Genomic DNA, 19788 nt, shown 5'->3' with positions numbered 1-19788 from the left:
CTAACCCACAATGATTCCTTTCTATCAGTAGCCTTGAATTCTGAGCACAAGAGATCACTCACTTTGCAAAGAGTAAGAAAAGTCTTAAGTTTTCAGTGGGGTGATCCAAAGATTCATCAGGTATGAAATAAGCAGTACAGGAGAGTTAGCCAGAATGTTTTTATGAAGCTCCAAATCAGCATCAGGTAGTTGCATGAGATATTAGTACCAGTTCACATTTTTACGACTACAGACACTGCTGAAGTTTCTTCAGGAACCTGCAGTGTTTCTGGAGAAATGATCCTTGCCAGTGTGGAGCTGTATTATTAAACTTCCAGTCAAGAAGAATGTTAAAGCAGAGAATAAACCCTCAATAAACCCAGAAGTCTATCTAGAGATTTTAAATTCTTCTAGCACTTCTAGAACTGCAGAGGGAAAACAAAGTCTGATCCACAGTTCTTACAAGTTAATGAGAGAACCATATTTCACTACTGATCTACGGGTGTTTCATTTATTAATAAAGCTGTCTTTCATTTTTTTCAATTGCAATGTATTAATATACAGTATTAGCATAGTGGAGTCCTTTTTGGGAAAACTATATTTGAGATTAAATAGCAGAATGTAGAACATAAGTGGCATATGATTAAATTGGAGAAATGAGCAGAAGTATATGAAATCATACGTATGCAAATTTTATACTTAGTTAAGAGAGTCTTTTAAGTTATTTTTTAAACAGAACTGTTTATTTTGGCTTAAAGTGGTCACGCTATATGAATTATTTTGTACCTGATATGCTGAATTACTAGAGTACTTTGCAAGCAATCTCATATATAAGGGATTCTTTCCTCTTTTTTTTTCTCAAGTAGGAAAACTTTAGTGCTCATAAATTGTACACCAGTTCATTCATTTGTCATTTAGTAATTTTAACTGTGCTGGGAGTCTGTTTCCTGTTTGTTTTGAATATCTTACTTTAAAAGTCTTTTTTTGCTTTTTTAGGCAATTAAAAGAAATCCTAAAGGGATTTCCTGACTAACAGTAAATTATTGAAATAACAGTGTCTATTTTTCCTTCGTACTTCAAATTATGTCAGTAAAATTATATTGTCCCATATATTTTTGTTTCATTGTGTCACTCCATTATATATTGGAAATATTTTATGAGTAGCAGAAATCGCCAGACAGTGAGTTTGGACCTCACCAGTACTACCAAAAGACTGACCTGGGTCAGCCACCGCACACAAGCTTTTTCAGTGGCTTTGTGCCACACAAGTCCATCCTATTCCCTCAGCCAGAGAATAGGATGGATGGTTCACTATGACCTCAGAATGCTCACAGGCTCTCATTTTTTTAACACAAAGCTCAATTTTTGCTCCTTATTTCTATTTTTTCCCCTCTAGAATATATTCTTCCCTCTCTCCATCCACCTTTCAGGTTTTGCTTATCATTACTAGTCTTGCTAACTCTTTATTTTCTTTATGATATCTTTTGCAGTTCAAATCTGGATTCCATGTCTCCTCCCTTTTCTATCTCCCTCTCCCCCCACCCTTCTATCTCTCTTGACACTTTTATCTTGTTTTCTTCACTTTATTTATTTTTACTTTTATAGATACTTTGCTTCATATTTGGTCCCAGTCTTCATCCCTTATTTGGGATTGGTTTTCCAGTCTCCACCTCAGTGTTTACTTCCTGTGCCATTGCTGTCCCTGGTGCCTATTACCTGTATTTCTCAGATCATGCCAAAAGAGACTTTCATATGGTTTCTTTTGTGTCATGAATGAGTGGGTAGGCTCAAGTTAGGAATGAGATCGTAGAGCAGGCCTGGGGAGGAGGTTACACCACCACATTTTGGTGCTACGTCTACTTCTAGAATTTTGAAAACTGGAATGATAGGTCCAGTAAATACCAAGATCCCATGAGATAAAACTGGGCTCAGGTTTCCTCCACTGAGTGTTTCTTACATGCATGTTATATTTCCTGATCACTTCCTTTCCTGTGAGGCAGTTCTTCTTGTTGCCTCACATGTGTGATGAACTGTGATGTTTGTACAGTTTTTGGAAAAGGAATGACCATTATTTTTTTGGCCCTTTTCCGAAGAGCTAAATGACAGTTTTTCTCCCTAAAGTCCAGGTCCTGACAAGGGCTTACATAAACACCTGGTGTCATTTGCATGGATACTGAACTACTCGTATACTTTATGTTAAGGCCATATATAATCTATGCTAAAATGTAGGGTTATTCAGTATGTACCACAGTGCAAGGTCACTAGACTGCAGAGACCAAGGAGGACTCTTAAAACATATGAAGAAAAGCTAACAAATAGAGCAGAGAGAGTCAGCCTTTAAAAATTAACATTTCAGTCCTTAAAGAGCAGTGCCCTGTAAATGTGTTTGTCGTTATATTTTTGCAGACATGTACACTGCAAGAAGACACATTTTACAATAGTTTTAAGGCTTTTTTCTACATTTCATTAATGCACTCTGAAAATGTGTGTCATTGTGTAAAATATCATTAGATTATAGTTCTCTGTCTTTTGTAGGTAGCTATTTTGAAAGTACTGCCAGAAACACACAGCACTCCCACAAACTGCCTTTTTTAAACTAAAGAACAGCTTTACAGATTCCCTTGACACCTATTAAGTATGAGCTAATACTGCCTCCATGCCACCTACACACCATCTCAGCATCCATTCCATAGTTTTGAATGTCTGTACTTCTGCATCCTACACCTTTTCTGTAAAATTAAAGACAAAAAAAAAAAAGAAAAGAAAAAGAAGAAAGAGAAAGAACAGCTCCCTCCCATTCTTTCTCCTTCCTTCCAGGAAAAAAAAAAGGACGCCTGTAGCAGTAATTGAAGCTTTGGTAGTCATCAATGACAATTTTACTTAATCTTTAAAAAATGTGTCATTTTGAAAAATAACATTTAAAACCCTAATGTTTTTCTAATTAAAATAACTATGACTGTAATTCACAGATGGTTTACTTTTACAGGAGTCTGAATGACATTAAAATTTCAGTCTCAGATGAGAGCACTCTGTCGTCCACAAAGTATTGAAAAATGAGTGATTTGGTGGAAGAATATTTGTACCTTTTTTCCCTAGGCAAGCAGAAAACATTTTGTGATTAGAGAAAAGACCAGAATGAAGACAGGTGGCAGTCTCAAAAACTGTTTTGATATGTGACATGTGAAATTCCAACGTTTTTCAGCATTATTGCTTTCACTGAACACCAGAACTGTACAGAGGGCAGTGAGACTAGCTTGTTCTCGGTCAGCTTTAGAGAGTATCAGATTTAGCTCAAAGACTGAGCAACATAGATCTCCAGCACTACTAACATAACCAAATGTGTTATAGGAGTTTCTGCTATACCTGCTTCTGTCTAGAGCTCTGCTCTCTGTAGACCTGGCAAATGACGTAAAATCTATAAATAGCTTTTATCTGAATGTAAAAATGGATTTGTATTGACATTTTGTATTTCTTCATTCACTTAAAAATTGTAGCCGACTCCTAATAATGAAGTTGATAGCGTAAGTGATGCTGCAGTTACTCCATTTATATTGTTCATAGGGTGTGGGATGAAAGAAAAGAGCAGTAATGCTTTACATGCCCCTTAGGTAGTTTTTTGACTGCAATGCCAAACACTTGTATCTAAACTGACCATAAGCTTCAGCAATTGTCTTGACTGTGATTTTGTGACTGCACAGTGCAAAATAAATTGCAACTAAATGTTTTAGTTGTGTGTCAATCACGATACTGACTGAGAATGGGGTTGTTAATTTTGCCATGGGCATTGCTAGTAATCAGGGCTTTTTTAAGGTTTGAAAATGCAATTTTTGATACCCTTTTCTACTGTCAGAGTACTATAATATTACTCTAGTAAGGGGAGAAGCAAGCATATGAGTAATGAAGGGTAAAGGGCAGAAATGAGATAAAAATGGCTGATTTGGCATAGGCCAGAGACAGAGGTGAAAAAAAAAAAGACTCCTATGTGATGTGAAGGGTTTGTGGAAAGGAAAAATGGAATATAAAAAGAAAATGTAATCAGACTAGAGGAATATAATTTTATTAAGTATTTGTGTCCAGGCTTTGGTTGTCTGAGAGCTGCTCAGATAAAATAGTATTTATAATAACCACATGATAATTTCGGTTACCCATATGAATAGTAATTCAGTTATTCTTACAGAAGAATTCTGGATTTAAGCAAGAAGATGAAGACTAGTAGTCAAAGCTAGTAAGAAGGCAAGGTCTATATGTGGTTTATCAAGATAGATGGAAAAATAATTGTTTGATGAGCAGTTCTTACACAATTCAAAGGGTTTAGTGAGAGAGTATATGTAATGGGAAAAGTCACAGTGTCCTGGAAGAAAGTTGAAGGCACTAAAGTAGAATACTTTCTGGGAAGTCAGGAGAAAAATTAAATGGTTTGCTAGGAAAACATGAAAAGTTTCTTGTTCATGATACAAGATTAGATTTGTAAAAGAAGCAAATTTAAACTGGAGAAGAAAGTGGTTGGGCACTGTTTCTTAGAGTTTTTTGATACATAAGGGGACAAAGGGAAAGATTCCCAAGGAAATTTAGCATGGCATGGGAAAGAAGCAGATTCCAGAGTAGATGTAAGAGAAGGTCAGAGTGCTAAGATAACCAGGCAAATAGAGAATTTTGAAAGCACAGGAAAAAAAGTAAAACTTTTGTTGGAAGTCACCGGTCAAGAAAATGAGGATGAGAGTATGTCCCTAAGAGCAGAGAATGAGAGCACAATTGGATCTCCTTGAGATTGCCTCACACGAACATGAGTTAAAAATTGGAAGGCATGACCCAAGATAATCTATTAAATAAATATGAAGACATCATTTTACTAGGGTATCTACCATTGTAGCTACACAGAAGCAGGATCTAGGAAAATTAATATTGTTCTGGAATAATAACTCCAATTTACAAGCACAATGTTTATTCCAGAATAGATAGTCTGAATAGAGAAGTGACTCTGGGATACCTAAGTTAAACTACTGTGTGTCCCAGCCCATAGCAGAGGGCTTGCAACTAGATGATCTTTAAGGTCTCCTCCAACCCAGACTGTTCTATGATTCTATGATTTTTGTAGCTGCACAGTTTTCTAAAATAGCTGTTCCAGGCATTTTCCACCATGCAAAGGAAGCCTATTCCCTATTTTTGAGTTTATATGATGACAAGACAAGTAAAATGTGGGGTTTTATCTCCTTGCCTCCACACACTTTGCTATAATTCAAAAGGGACTATCGTATTGGGAAAAGAGATGCTAACAGAAAAAAAATTGAGAAATCATTCCAATTTTTCCATTTGAGTGCATCTGATTTTAACTAAAAGGCTAACAGTTGCACTATCATTCTCTGTCAGCTCAAACTTCAAAATTACAGACTTCTTTAAACCTTTGATTCAAAATGATTTCTCTCTGGAGTAGAGAGAGGGGAAGCTAAGGGACAAAAATGTGCCCCAATCATTTCTGAATTTTGTTAGTGGAGTTTAGACATTATATATATGTCCTGGCTTTCTGTAGTTCAACACTATCAGGATATACATGTGACAGTGTTTAGATTAAAAACAATTATTTGAAAAGCTGTGCAAATAAGTCTGCTGATGTTTAGATCTCCCAGATCTAAACTAAAAAACAAAACAGGATGGTTCAGTGAGCTTGTGAGGTGAAAGCAAGCAAAGTTGGAATGAATTTCTGCTATTTCAACTACATTCATATTAATTAATCAGTATGCCTATTAGCCATACAAAAGTAATAGTTAGACAGAAGCTAGAATCTTCACTGGGTAGCACAGTTCTCTGTTATTGGTCCTTTTATTTCTAAGATTTGGAGGAAAGTTTCTTCTACATAATTTCTGAGAAGAAAATGGTTTTATTGTTTATCTTTTTTTTTTTTCCAGTTACTTGCTGGTTTTAGATTTTCTAGATTGTAGGTGGTTTGGATTTTTTTAAGACTATTAGAAAGGAATGCTTTTGAGGATTATACAAAAAAGAATTTTAAAGTATTGTTTCAGTGTGTTCAAAAGGTATCAAAAGAAAAGTGTTTTCTCTTGATCTAACTAGCTAAACTTGTCTGTAAGAGGGCAAGAGCATCTGATGATTGTTCTTTCACATCTAATGATTGTTCTTTCAAGAACTAGATGAATTAAACCAAGCTACTACACAACTCCAGAATACGATCATACACTCAATCAATACTTAGGAGATTATATTTCACAAATGAATCCTTCTGACTGCTTAGCTTTGATACTAAAAGAAGACCCACAGCACAGCTTCAGCAGGCCAGGCTGGGAACTAGGATTAGTAATTTTACTGGACATTAGGAAACATTGTCACTAAAGACAGTGAGTTTCTCCCATCCTTCAACTTCCGATAATTCTTCCTGTTCCCCAAATGGCAGCTGTTACCATTTCCTGCTCCACATGGGTTTATGTCTTGTCTCCTTTCTCCATTCACACACCCCTCAGCTTTATAAAGGCTAAACTTTATTTTGTATTATGTTCTCTAACACATTAGCATAATTAGATTCAGAATGCTTTATTTTTCCCCAACCTATATTTAACTTAAAGATTGTAGTATTTGTTCTGGATGCTTTTGGAACTCAAGTGGAACTATATGTCTGACAGCTTGCCCGTCCTTTCCAAATACATCCTTTCTTTTATTCAACCAAGCGATGCTGCCTTTTTTATTGGTGATAAAGATTTCCCTGCTGTTTCTATTCTAGATAGGAGTCCGAAAAGTGTTTCTTAAGTACTGGCAAGCTGACCATCTCAATGATTTGTGCCTTCAGCTTCAGAAGAAAATTATAACCTGCCAAAAAGGTAACAATTACAGAACAAGTATTTCTGAGGTGTCACTTTGTACACTGAGCAGAATGTTGTGTAACAGAAAGATTTTCTCCCCCTTGAATAGCTGCTGTATTTTAGAAATTTGCCTACAGACATATTTCCAGCTAACTACTTATACAGATTTTTTGAGATGGTATTAACATTGGTGATGCTTACACTTTCTGTCTGTCAAACATAGTTTTATGACAAACTGTTGACTGTAATTTAAACTTGGAGGTTCTGTTTAAAGTATGCTCAGTGCTTTTTCAAGGCATTAATATCACCTTTAACTTCTCATTGCAAGTCAGATATTGTAACCATGACAGGAAATTACAATATTTTCAAATATATTGACAGTAAATACAAAGGTAATAATTTAGTATGTTTAATTGTCTTTATTTTTCTCCTTTTCTTGCAGCTTTTATATTTGACTGCTAGGTTTTTTATGTTTGGGCATTTTTTCCCTTTTATGCTGCATTTATACTAAGGTCTCACTGCCATTTTTTGGCAGGTTTTTAAAAGGAGGTGCTATCGACTGCCTCCTGATTTCCACTTACTTATGTTCCATTTCCTATTAAAATCTCAAATAACTGCTGAAAATATGAATATTGCTTTGTTTGAAGAAGCATCCTTCACACAATTCGTTATTTATCTAATTGATTGATGTGTGCTACAGTTTCCATTTTCAACTATTTAAAGGAATTTAAAAGTCAAAGTCTTTTCTCATGGGGGGGGTGGTTGTCAGTTATATAATATTGCAGACTTAAGAAATATAAACTCCTTTCATTTTAACTCTCTGTTCTTCACTGTGAGCATGTAGTGAAAAAGAGGAAACAAAGAGAAAACCTGAAGGAAGTGAAATAAAAATAGTTCAGGAACGAATGTGAAGAATGACAGGTAACAGAGGCCACAGTTCAGCTGAGTTTATAACTTGGGCCTGATTTTTTAATGCAAATTACCCTGTTGTATCTGTGCATTTTGAAAAGCAATAATGGTTTGTCCTCTTTCCCTTCTCATGCTGACTTATCAAAGAAGGAAAATATTTACCTTTCAGTGTCAAATTTGCAAGCAGAGGGCTTCAATATAACCCTACACCAAAATTTAAAACATCCTCAGATATGATGATGTTTTGCAGAGGTAAGAGAACAGACTGCCAAACCCTGCTTGAAGAATGAAGATAATAGGTCTTTTTGGCTCCTTACAAAATATTTTTCTTCGTTTTGCTTCTAGCCCTCCCCAATTAGGGTAACTTGAAAAGTCATTTTTACCAAAATTATGTGTTCAAAGCTTTTTTTCAAAGCTATGGCTCATCTGCATGCTTTTTATGATCTGGGAAACATGAGAAAATCAGGAACTTGGATGAGTAAGGAGTGACATTAGCTCATGAAATAAACTGCCCTTTGCAAACACATTCCAACTCTTTTTAATTCAGTCTAGCAATCCCTTCCCCTAAATTTGGGGGGAAAAAAACAAACCAAAACAAACCAGATAAGTCTTTTTTGTGAAATATATCTTACACAGGCAAAGAAAGGGGTGAAACTAAAGTGAAAGTATGTGTAGAAACACTTTTTATTTAAAAATGGATCTGTGAGTTTAGAGACTTTTTCATATTTTTTCACAGTTATGAGAACTACATATGGTACATTTTGACCTGAATCACTGTGAAAATTGTACCTGTTGAAAGTCAGTCATGCTGAAGTTCTTCCATTAGAATTCATGTAGATGAGGAATTAACTTTAATACACTGTGTACACAATAGTTAATTCATTTCTCTCATAACCCAAATTCATGGTCTACTTGAATTTTGATTATTCTAATCCTTATCCTTAGATGAACTCTAAAGAAGTAGATATTTTTCTGCCCTGTGGGTGCTAACCTCAATTATTTTAATTTGCATAAGTGAGAATTCATTTAGATCTACATAAATGAGGAGCAAGTTCAGAAGACAATCATAGTACTGAGTACCCATACAGTAGTAGATGAAGCTGAGCAGTAAAGGTCTAGGAGATGACAATTTCATTTCACAGCAGTTTTTTAGGTTATAAAATTGTGGGGTTTTTCCATATTGATGACAAAAATCTTTCAAATGTTCTCATAGGGAAGGAAATGTGGAGAAATGTCCATCTTTTAATGAAAAACCTGGAAATGTGTGCAAAAGTGGGATGTCTGTCTGCAAACCCTTCCTGACAAAGCTTTGTTGAATGTTTTTTCAAAACATCTTGATTTTGATGAAAGTGCATAATTTAGAGTAGCTATACAGTGTCTAAATATTAGAACTAGCTCTACTGGATCTGATTTTACTAAGCCATTTTAGCAGGCTGTTTTAAACCACTCATTTATGCCTGCTGACCATTCTACCAGAGGACTGATCTCTGTATTTCTTTATCCTAACCAACCTTGGTGGTAAAAGAAAACATACACACAGAGCCCTGTTACTTCAAAATAGAGACTTTCTTCCAAAGTCAAATACTCTATCTACTCTGCAGCAGATAGGTTTAAAGAGAATAATTTAGGAAAAAGAAATTTTTTTATTATTAAGCTCTTATGAAATTTTTATGTTTGTGAGTAGTGAACTCTGATAATATTCTATGCATATATTCATTCTTTCACAACAGCAACATTTGGATTCAGACTCACATGTATATCCAGTGTGAATACTCTCATAAAATTCTCAACAAATAACTGTTCTATTAATTTCCTTTTCAACTAAATTGGGTAAGTGCATTACTGTTTCAGGGTTTAAAGAAGTCAGATTTTATGGAACATGAGTAAAGGAATTGAAAATGGCATGGGTGGTTGTGATTATAAAAGTGTAAACCTTCAAAGCTTCCTATTATAAATTATTTCAAAGTACCTAAACTTGAATACTTTCAAACCCAGTGAACTTTGTATAGAACCAGTATTAGTATGTTAGCATTAACCTTTCTTTTATCTCATCAGCTGGACACTGAGCATCTCTAAAAAAATCTTATTTTTAGTATCTAAACAAGAACGTAGAAGGTGATAGAAAATACCTTACATTACCCTATGCTTTAGCTGTTTATTTTATTCAATAGCATCTTATATTCATAGAAGACTAGTTGTATCTTTCTCTGTTGACATTTTCCTTTAGATTATTTCAGCTTGACTCTGTTATTTAATGTTCTTCAGTGTTCCCAAATCTCAATTTAATTACATTGTTCAAAAGGCCTAATGAATTTTAACAAATCTTTTATCTTGCAATCTTAATATTAACATTTTCAGTATTTTTCCCCAAACTCAAACAAACATCATAAGCAGGCTATTGCCTGCTAACTTCACTTATGAAAAGTTTTCAGTTAAACAGATTTAGAGGAACCGTAATAAGCAATGATGAAGTTTGACCTGGTTTTGGTACATGTAAGTTGATGTACTGAAAACCAACAGTATTTAAGGCAAAAGACAAATAATTCTTAAACAGGTTCTGAGGTACACAGCAGTGGTTCTAGATCTGGAAAGAAACACAATCTCACGGAACTTAAAAAAGCCCTATTCACACAAATACAGTACCTTCACTTAGCTTGTGTCTTCCTTCTAAGCTAAAAAATATGCTCTGAGAATATTAGTATCACCTGTTGCAGGTACAGTGATTAAAATGGCGCTGAATTCATCATGGCCACAGAGGTCCCCGTACCTTTCAAATCAGCTCTGTACTTCTGAAAATCCAGGGGACTAGGTGATATTCAGGTTGGGTGGGATTTGTTGTAAGGAGGGTACATACTTAGGAAAGTTGTACAGAAAGCTATTATAGGAGATCCACAAAAATTTTTTCCCAGCATAATGCTAACAAAGAGTGTGAAGAACAGGTCTAATAGATACATGAAGCTGATGCAATGTAGATGAAAATTTTAAACTGAAAAATGTAGACATGATGTGACAGATACATTTGAGAAATTTGCATTAAATTAATCTAATTGTTTTTGCTGAAAGGAAATAAGCAATGAAAGGTCTTTAAGTCAAACAAAAAAATCTCTTGTTGGTTTTGATGGGATTTTAAGTACACTGAAATATTTAAAACATTTTTTCAAAGCTACCAAAAGCAAACTATCATTTAATTGCTACTGCATTCAATGCAATTCATTTATCCAAGCTTTTATTTTGAAACAAACCTTTGCAATATAAATGTATGCTTTTACAATCTGTAAAATACATCTAAGTTTCAGTTGTAACGTAATAAAAAATAACATTCACTGAAAGTAAACATTTTGAGTTGTGATAGCTCAAATTTATGAATTTACTGTCACTACTTTGTTTTAAGCACTGGCAGCAGAAAAGAGAAAGAGTTCCATTTTACTATGTTATTTATATGTGTCATATTTCTTTCAGTCTTTGTATAAGACATTGACTTAACTTGACTTGCTCATATTTACAGTAGAACATGCAGTAATATTAAGTTATTAATTAAGTTGTCTTTCATTGGTCCATATTTTCTCCTTCTGCTATGGTAGTTGTCAGAGGATTTCTAGCTCGCCAGCGCTTGCTACAGAAGATGAGCATCAAACAGCAAGAGGTCACCTCAATCAAAAGCTTCTTGCAGAACGCTGAGGATATGGGATTGAAAACATATGATGCCTTGGTTATTCAAAATGCTGCTGACATTGCCCGGGAAAATGACCGTCTCCGCAATGAGCTGAATGCTGCTTACCACAGGGAAAAGTCAGAGGCTAGAAATAGGCCAGAAGAAGGCCACAAAAGGTAAGATAAGAAACACCTGCTGTAAAGACTTAACATGTCTCTTCAGTTTTTGGAATTTCTTGCTCTGCTTAGAAGACCATAGAAATGACTGAGGAATTGAAAGAGCCCAATTAAACATTAGGTCGTATTTTTTTTCTGTATTTCCATAAGTCTAGAAACTTAAGGAAACAGCTACATCCTATTCAGGGGACACCGAGCTTTAGAGGAACTTGTAAAAGACTCTGGATTTTTTTTACAGAAATATTTTCTAATTCTATGATAAATAGTTTAACATTCATCAAATCAAGCAAAAGAAAAATTCCTCCAGCTTAAAATTCCAACCTTGAGAAATTGCTGAGATAATGAAAAAGAGCTAAGAAAGTGTTAAAATACCATAAAGTCCATACTAAGAAATTCTGATTACACATTGAACTAAGGAGATTGATTGTGAGGAGGATCCTTTTATTTAAAAATGGGCAAATGTTTTTTGTTTTACTCCCATCAGGAGTACCTATTTTACGAGTCCAGTAAATGCTGGAAACCCTTTCTCTAGGAACTGAGTCCCTGATCTCTTTTCTCTCAGACAGCTGAATGGGCAGAGTTAGCATTTGCAGTTAATCGGTATGTGTCAATAGCAAGAATGTGTCTATAACTTGCTGGATATATAAATGTTTATTTTTCCATAGGAACTTAATTTTCAACCAGAACAACTCCCTTTGCTTTCATTGCTTTTGTCAGTGACTTTTATTAAAGTGAAAATGGCAGTGCATCTGCTTAATTAGCTTCAAATATCCCAGTGATTATATATTGCAGGAAATGCCTTTGTAGGAAAGACTGTAATTAAACATTACAGTGAAAACAAATTATCCACTGAGCACCATGCTTTCATCTTGTGCTATTTCATTTACTACATGGGCAGCTGGCTATATCCTGTGTATGAATTTCAGCTCTGCTGGTGATTTGCCATGCAGAAATACAATTTAAAAAGACAAATACTTGGGGATTTGTTTGTAAAATTACAGTATAGACATCTTCCATCTAATACATTACTACTCTAAGTGGAAAAGGTTTCAATGTTCTGATTCTTGGAGGAGTAAAATGTTAGAAGAATTTTTGTTAAAAATCAATTTGTTGGAAGCAGCTGGAACATTATTCTCAGTATGTATTCAAAAAAAAAGGAAAAAATAGAGAAAGTAAAATTCCCAAATTTCAATTGAAACAACTAAGCATAATGTCATAATAATAACAATTATTGCTAAAGGTGATAATGAATAATTAAGTTTAAACTGGAATATATATATATATGGGTGGAATTGTTCAAGCAGCCAATATAGCTGGTTAAAAAGGTCATCTAATATTTTAAAGATTTGCATTATCTAAATGGAATTTATAGTTATCTTTTTAGAAAATAATGATAAAGGCTCAGTATTTGCTGCCTCAGTAACTTTCTATTAAAATGGGTTTCCCCGAAATTATCATTCAGATTGAAAACCCAGCTTTTGATTGTGTGTAGCAATCAAAGTGTGAACAATTCATTCAGCAAATGTCTGATCAACAATATGAAACTGCTTAAGCACGGGTCCATTTGTGTGAAAAGGGGCCTGTGCCCTGATTTATCATGAAACAGGAAATGGAAGAAAGCTAGCAGCTTGATCTGGATTTGTTTGTCAGAAGATTACTACATACATCCCCTCGACACAGCAGGGGAGTTGTGAGATTGTTTACCAAAAAGCCGTTGTTACGTTTGCATGAACAGGTTCATTGTTATTGCTTGAATAATGCATCTGGGCCTTTTTTCTGTGTTTTCAGAGCTGAAGACAAGGGTGGGAAGGTCTCTGAGGACAGCTTTGCCGGCTGTCGAACGCCTAAGCACTTTCATTCCAGCTCCGTCCCTGTCCCCATGGCAGTGGACAGCTTGGTACATTCTGTGACTGGGTCATCCATCAGATCCCCCTCCCTGCACTCTGTTTTCAGCATGGACGATAGCAATAGCCTGCCATCACCAAGGAAACAGCCTCCTCCCAAACCAAAGAGGGACCCCAACACACGACTGAGTGCCTCCTATGAGGCTGTTAGTGCTTGCTTGTCGGCAGCTTCTAAGGAAACGGCTAATGAAGGTTAGGCATAAAGGCAGAGACAGTCGCAAATGTTACTCTGAGTTATTGATTTATTCTCTTCACTTTGATCCTTTTAAACGCACCAAAGGGCCTTTGAAAGGTCCTGCTTCCTTGAAATATTTTGGTGGCAGTAAATAAAATTAGCCAATTCGTCATTTGTTCGCAAATCAGCAAATAATACTCATGTGTTCTAATTGCCTAGTTTGTCAACAACCAAAACCTATTTGTAGGACTCCCTCTAGAAACAAATGATCTGTTAACTTGAACTATTCTACCCCACTGACCATTTTATTTCACCTTTTAAACTATCTTGCATCACTAAAATAGAATGCTCGAATCTTGAATTTCACCTACTTAAACTTTCTGCTACCTTTTCCATATGTTCATATGAATAACTTACGCATTCAGGGGGGTTTATGCCTTTTTGGTTTTTTTGCCATAATTTGCTTACAGTAATTTTTATTCTCTTTAGAAGGACAGTGTTGCAAAAGTCCTCAAGTGTCTCAGTGCATTATGGTGCACATAGCATGATTTTTAGCTTAGTTGTTCTATTCTTCTTCACCCTTGAAGTGAATGAGGAGAAGATGAAGGGAAGGAATGCATTCTGCTTTCCTTGATAAGCCTGACTTGTCATGCTTTGTGTAGAAGATCTTCTAAGCTTATCAGGAAAGATCCTCCAGGTTGGGTTTAAAGCTCTGTATAACCATTCCCTAGTCTTGCATACAATGGATGAAAACATTCACAGGTCCCTCTCGCAAAATTGTTACTGTTCTGATGTCCAGTGCATTAGATGCAAGTCCGTTGTTCTTAAACTCTCCCTTGCTTATTCACACTCTGTGTAAGGAGAGATGAACTATGTCCAATATAGTTTTAAACCAGTATGGTTTAAGGAGGTCTCTAGTGACTTCATCTTCGTGTGCCCAACTCTGCAAGAGATTTAACCAAAAAGTCCTAGCAGAGGTTTTTTGAAAGAATGGCAATTTATATGTGGTGGTCTTAAAACTAAGCTTGTATATACTCACAAAACAACTTAGGAGTTCTTCTTCTATGTATGAAACAATAGGGCAAGTTTCCCTACCATATACTCATTTTGAAAGAATTATGTCAGTTTCCTGATTCTTTGTCCAAAACCAGCTCTGATTTACACCATCTAATTTTGATCTTAAAAGACCAATCATCTAGGTATCTAGTGTCTTCACTCCATACATGCCTAGTGGCTATGAAAAGACATCTAGTTTAGTTAACTGTATACTCAGTTGGGGATTTGCCCTTAGGCTATGGGATTCCCTAATGTTATAAATTATTTCCATACTTGCAGTACAGAAGAAGAGGTGGCCATAATATCTGCCTATAATTAGAATTTTATAGATATTACATAAAAGGAGGATACTTCAGTTACTAGCAATCACGTGTCAATGTCAGTCCTAGTTAAAATGCTGAAAGTCCTAGTTAAAAGCATACCCCTCTCTCTTAGAGCACAAGGAGAAACAAGCACGTATTCCCACGTGTTACAGATCCTGTAATGCACATTTGGATTCAAAATATACCTCCTCAGGTGTGAGTTCTCATCTTTTAGTGGCAGTAGAGACTACCAAAGCTGATTATATGCCTGGGTAGCAAAGGCCTGTAGTTTGAAAGCTGAAAGTTCTACATTTTGTTCATAGAAGTATTTATACTTTTGCCTGCACCCCTGTGTTTGTGACTGCAGCTCACTGTAAAACTAAATGGGCAGCATTTGAGGGCTTAAGGTACTAGACTTGTGTAAGAAAAAACTGACTTTGATCTGTTAATAACACAGACCTTTTTCACTTTCCTAGTACTGACCCGTCCAAGGCCACACAGTGATGACTATAGTACCATGAAAAAAATACCTCCCAGAAAACCAAAACGAAGTCCCAATACAAAACTTAGTGGGTCTTATGAAGAAATACCTGGCCAAAAGCCTGGGGATGTAAAAAAAGCAAGCACAGTAGTTAAACCAGGTGGATATGACTCTGTGACAGTACAGAGAGCAGCTTCTGCTGATGGGCCACAACATGGTGTGTTGAATCTCTGTATGTCGCAAGAAGAGGAGGAAAATGAGCCTGTCTATATTGAAATGGTAGGGAATGCAATCAAAAGCAGTTCTGCTGAAGGAGAAAGTCCAGAACAAGGAGAATCTGTATATGAAGAAATGAAGTATTTTCTACCAGAAGAAGGAAGCAATGGTAATGGAATAATTCCAGTAGTGACTGGATCTCCTCCTCTGTTGTTTGAAAGCAAAAAAAATGTTAATGTTGAAGATGGAACATTGGATGGAAACAGTCAAGCAGCTTTGATCTATAAAGACTCCTGTGACATTCCAGCCCCTTTCCCTAACTTGCTCCCCCACAGACCACCACTTCTTGTATTCCCTCCAACCCCTGTCACATGTTCACCTGCTTCTGATGAATCACCTTTAACACCACTAGAGGTCAAAAAGCTTCCTGTCTTGGAAACCAACCTAAAATACCCTGTGCAGTCAGAAGGCTCAAGTCCATTATCACCTCAATACTCCAAAGGCCAAAAAGGGGAGAATGAAAGACCAGCATCTCCAGGCTTGGTGGTGTTCAATGTTTCCAGCAGAGTGACTCCACCTTCCACACCACCTCCTCCTCTCCCACCACCTCCTCCTCCTGTACCACCTCCTATTTCCTACCGGGCTTCCACACATTTTGCATCTCCTCCAGAGACTTGCTCTAGTTTTCTGATTAATACAGGGAAAGCAGGTACAAACTCAGATCTGTCAAAAGTACCTCAGAGACCCAATCCTGCTCAGCTTGGATGCTCATCTTCTCCGTTCTCCAAACTGCCTTACTCCCCGAAGGTGGCAAGAGCAGATCACAGGAAATTGAACTCAAATTCATCATCTTCATTTCCATACAGCCCTACAAACTCAAGGTCATTGACCAGTCCCCTTGATGAGTTAACTAGCTTGTTCAACTCAGGACGGAGCGTGCTACGAAAATCTGCAGCAGGACGTAAGATCAGGGAGCCAGAAGGTAAGACAGTTCTCTGTGCTTTTGTATTGTGTATGTCTTTTGCATCAAAACTTTCTTACATTTCAAGCTGATAGACTGTGCAAAAATACAAAATGAAAACCTTGTTTAGTTTGTGGGTTTTTTTAAAGAAAGACCTGTTGTAGTCATAAGAAACACATACAAAAGCATTTCATATAAAAATTATAGGTCTTAAGGTTTTGTCTGAGATATTAACTTTTCTTTTACCAAAATGTTTGTATGACACAAATTTAAATGTTTTTTAACATTCCAACTGTTTCAATAAAATAAACACAGATGTTGCATTGTGTGAAAATGAATTTATGTTATCAATCTATAAAAATATTTTGAATTAAATATATGGCTAGATGTTTGGTAAATGTACTTTATTTGAAGTCTTTCTTTTAAAGTTCCGTTATTTCAGTTCCATGAAGTTCTGAATTTGTTGATACAGCCTTCATTATTCTCCTAAATAAAGCATAGTCAGAGAGCCATGCAGTGAAGAAAATTTAAAAAGTTAAAAGTAAATAGCAGTTCTGCATCTCAATTACAACACTGACTTCAGTCTTCACATTACTTTTCTGATTAAAAAAAAATAACTCTCGTATTGAAAATATTCAGTACATTTTATATAGAAATTTCTCCTCATTGTAGCATCTCCCAAACACAAAATTCAGAGTGAGAAAACCTCTAGACTGTTTTCTCTGCTTCTATACTTCTGTCTGTCCAAACAGCTTGTCTTAAGCAAGAGCTGTGTGCAGCGTATTCAAAATAGGCAATATAAAATCATAGAATTGATTAGGTTTGAAAAGAACTTTAGGATCATGGAGTCCAACTATGAAACCAACACTGCCACATCTACCACTAAACCGTGTCCCTAAGTGCCACATCTATGCATGTTTTAAATATTTCAGAGATGGTTACTCCAGCACTTTTCTGGGCAGCCTGTTCCAATAATTGGCAACCCTTTCTGTGAGGACATTTTCCCGAATATCCAATTTAAACCTCCTCTAGCACAACTTGAGGCCATTTCCTCTTGTCCTATCCCTTGTTACTTGGGAGAAGAAACTAGCCTCCACCTCACCACAACGTCCTTTCAGGTAGTTGTAGAGAGTGGTGAGCCTTTTTTTTCGCCAGGCCAAGCAACCCCAGCTCCCTCAGCCACTCCTCCTAAGACTTGTGCTCCAGATCCTTTACCAGCTCCATTGCTTTTCTCTGGAACATACTATAGCTCATCAATGTCTTTCTTGTAGTGAGAGACCCAAAAGTGAACACAGGATTTGAGGTGTGCCCTCTCCAGTGCCGAGTATGGAGGCACAATCACTGCCCTGGTCCTGCTGGCCTGTGTTTCTCATACAAGCCAGGATGACACTGGCCTCTTTGGCCACCTGAGCACACTGCTGGATCATGTTCAACCAGCATCCCCAGGTCCTTTTCTGCTGGGCAGCTTTCCAGCCGCTCTGCCCTCAGACTGTAGCACTGCATGGGGCTGTTGTGATCCAAGCACAGGACCCAACACTTGTCCTTTTTGAACTTTGTACTGTTGGCCTCAACCCATTGATCCACTCTATCCATATCCCTCTGCAGAGCCTTCCTGTCCTATAACACTCCCACCCAACTTGTCATCATCTTACTGGAGGGCACCCTTTTGGCACATGGGGGTGGCCTGCTCCTGTGCTTTTAAGATTTCTTTCCTAAAACATGTCCAGCCTTCCTGGACTCCTTCAGGACTGCCTCACAAGGAGCTCATCAAGTAGTTTCCTGAAGAGGCCAAAGTCTGCCCTCCAAAACTCCAAGGTAGCAGTTCTGCTGACCGCTCTCCTGACTTCTCTGACAATCAAAAACTTATATTTTGTGATCCCTGTGCCCAAAATGGCCTCCAACCATCACATCATCCGCTAGTCCTTTTCTGTTCACGAACAGCAGGTCCAGCAGGGCACCTTCCCTAGTTAGGTCACTCACCAGTTCTCCTGACTCACTAGTCAGGAAGTTCTCTGCCACGCACTCCAGCACCCTGCTAGACTGTTTCCTCTCTGCTACACTGTCTTTCCAGCAGACATCTTGTAAATTAAAGTCCTGCATTAGAAGAAGGGCTAGTGAGTCTTTTCCCAGCTGCTTTTAGAATATTTTATCTGCCCCTTCTTCCTGGTAGAGCAATCTATAACAGACTCCCACCATGATATATCTGCCTTGCTACCCTAATCTGTGATTCTTTATGCATAAACACTCAAGCCTTTAACCACAATCATCAAGCTTTAGACTGTCAAAACACTCTGTAACATACAGGGCTACCCCACCACCTCTCCTTCCTTGCCTGTCTCTTCTTCTGAAGAGTTTATAGCTCATAGCTCATCCACTGCAGTTGTTGAGTCATCTCACCACATTTCCGTGATTTCAACTATATCATAGTTTTCCAGCTGCACAATGTGTTCCAGCTCCTCCTGTTGCCCATGCTGCAGGCATTGGTGTATATGTACCTCCATTGGGCTCTTGATATGCCACCTTCTGGGGGGAAGCCCATGTCCTACTTTAGAAATACGAAACAAAACAGTAGAGAACAGGATGGATTCTCATATTATTCATTGCCTATTTTCTTAAATATGTACTGTTTCAGTGATTTTAGTATCATATCCTGATTTATGCAGCTATAATAAAATAGAAGCAGGTGGTTGTTCTTGCTCTACATATATATATGTCTGTGTGACACCCTCTCTGTCCCTAAGAACCTTGACAGCCTTCAGCCAAAAACTGCTTTCAACCAAACACGACATGGAGATAAAGGTCTCAAAATTAATTGAGTTTTTATAGGTTTCATGAAAGTTAATGACTAGGTGGAGCTATCAGAGAAACCATGGTGGACGGAACCCTTGCGAATACTCCAGACCTTGCAAAATCTTTAGCTGGACCTTGCTTGTTCCTGAATGCTAAATTCAATCCTGTATGTTGAATGAGCTATGAACTGAGGCTTCATCAATTCTCAATCTCAAGAGAATGTTTTGTTTGTTATTCTAAGTATGTGAACTGATGAAATTAGTAAAGGAGTTATTGTGGTAATGTTGCTTGCTTTGGCAAAATTACTTAATGACATTCACTGCCTATGCTTGTTTGTATGTATGGCCAGTCTTCGCGAGCGAAGATTTGGGAAAGGTCATT

The 19788-nt window shown here is 36.9% G+C and overlaps 1 protein-coding gene across 4 annotated transcripts in view; it reads left to right on the top strand.

Annotated features, from left to right (window-relative positions):
* The window catches only part of MYO16 (myosin XVI), a 361587-nt gene that overhangs the window by 296391 nt on the left and 45408 nt on the right, over positions 1–19788 (top strand). For all 4 annotated transcript variants that reach the window (XM_017828978.1, XM_017828980.1, XM_017828979.1 and 1 more), the window contains exons 29-32: positions 6707–6803; positions 11276–11522; positions 13311–13618; positions 15436–16638. In XM_017828978.1, the coding sequence (XP_017684467.1) occupies positions 6707–6803; positions 11276–11522; positions 13311–13618; positions 15436–16638 (1855 nt within the window). The remainder of the gene's footprint in view (positions 1–6706; positions 6804–11275; positions 11523–13310; positions 13619–15435; positions 16639–19788) is intronic.

The sequence above is a fragment of the Lepidothrix coronata genome, unplaced genomic scaffold (assembly GCF_001604755.1).
Source record: "Lepidothrix coronata isolate B3197 unplaced genomic scaffold, Lepidothrix_coronata-1.0 Scaffold155, whole genome shotgun sequence".
In the NCBI taxonomy this organism is placed as follows: domain Eukaryota; kingdom Metazoa; phylum Chordata; class Aves; order Passeriformes; family Pipridae; genus Lepidothrix; species Lepidothrix coronata.
Note: the sequence above shows the minus strand (reverse complement) of the source record. Positions and strands in the feature narration are given on the sequence as shown.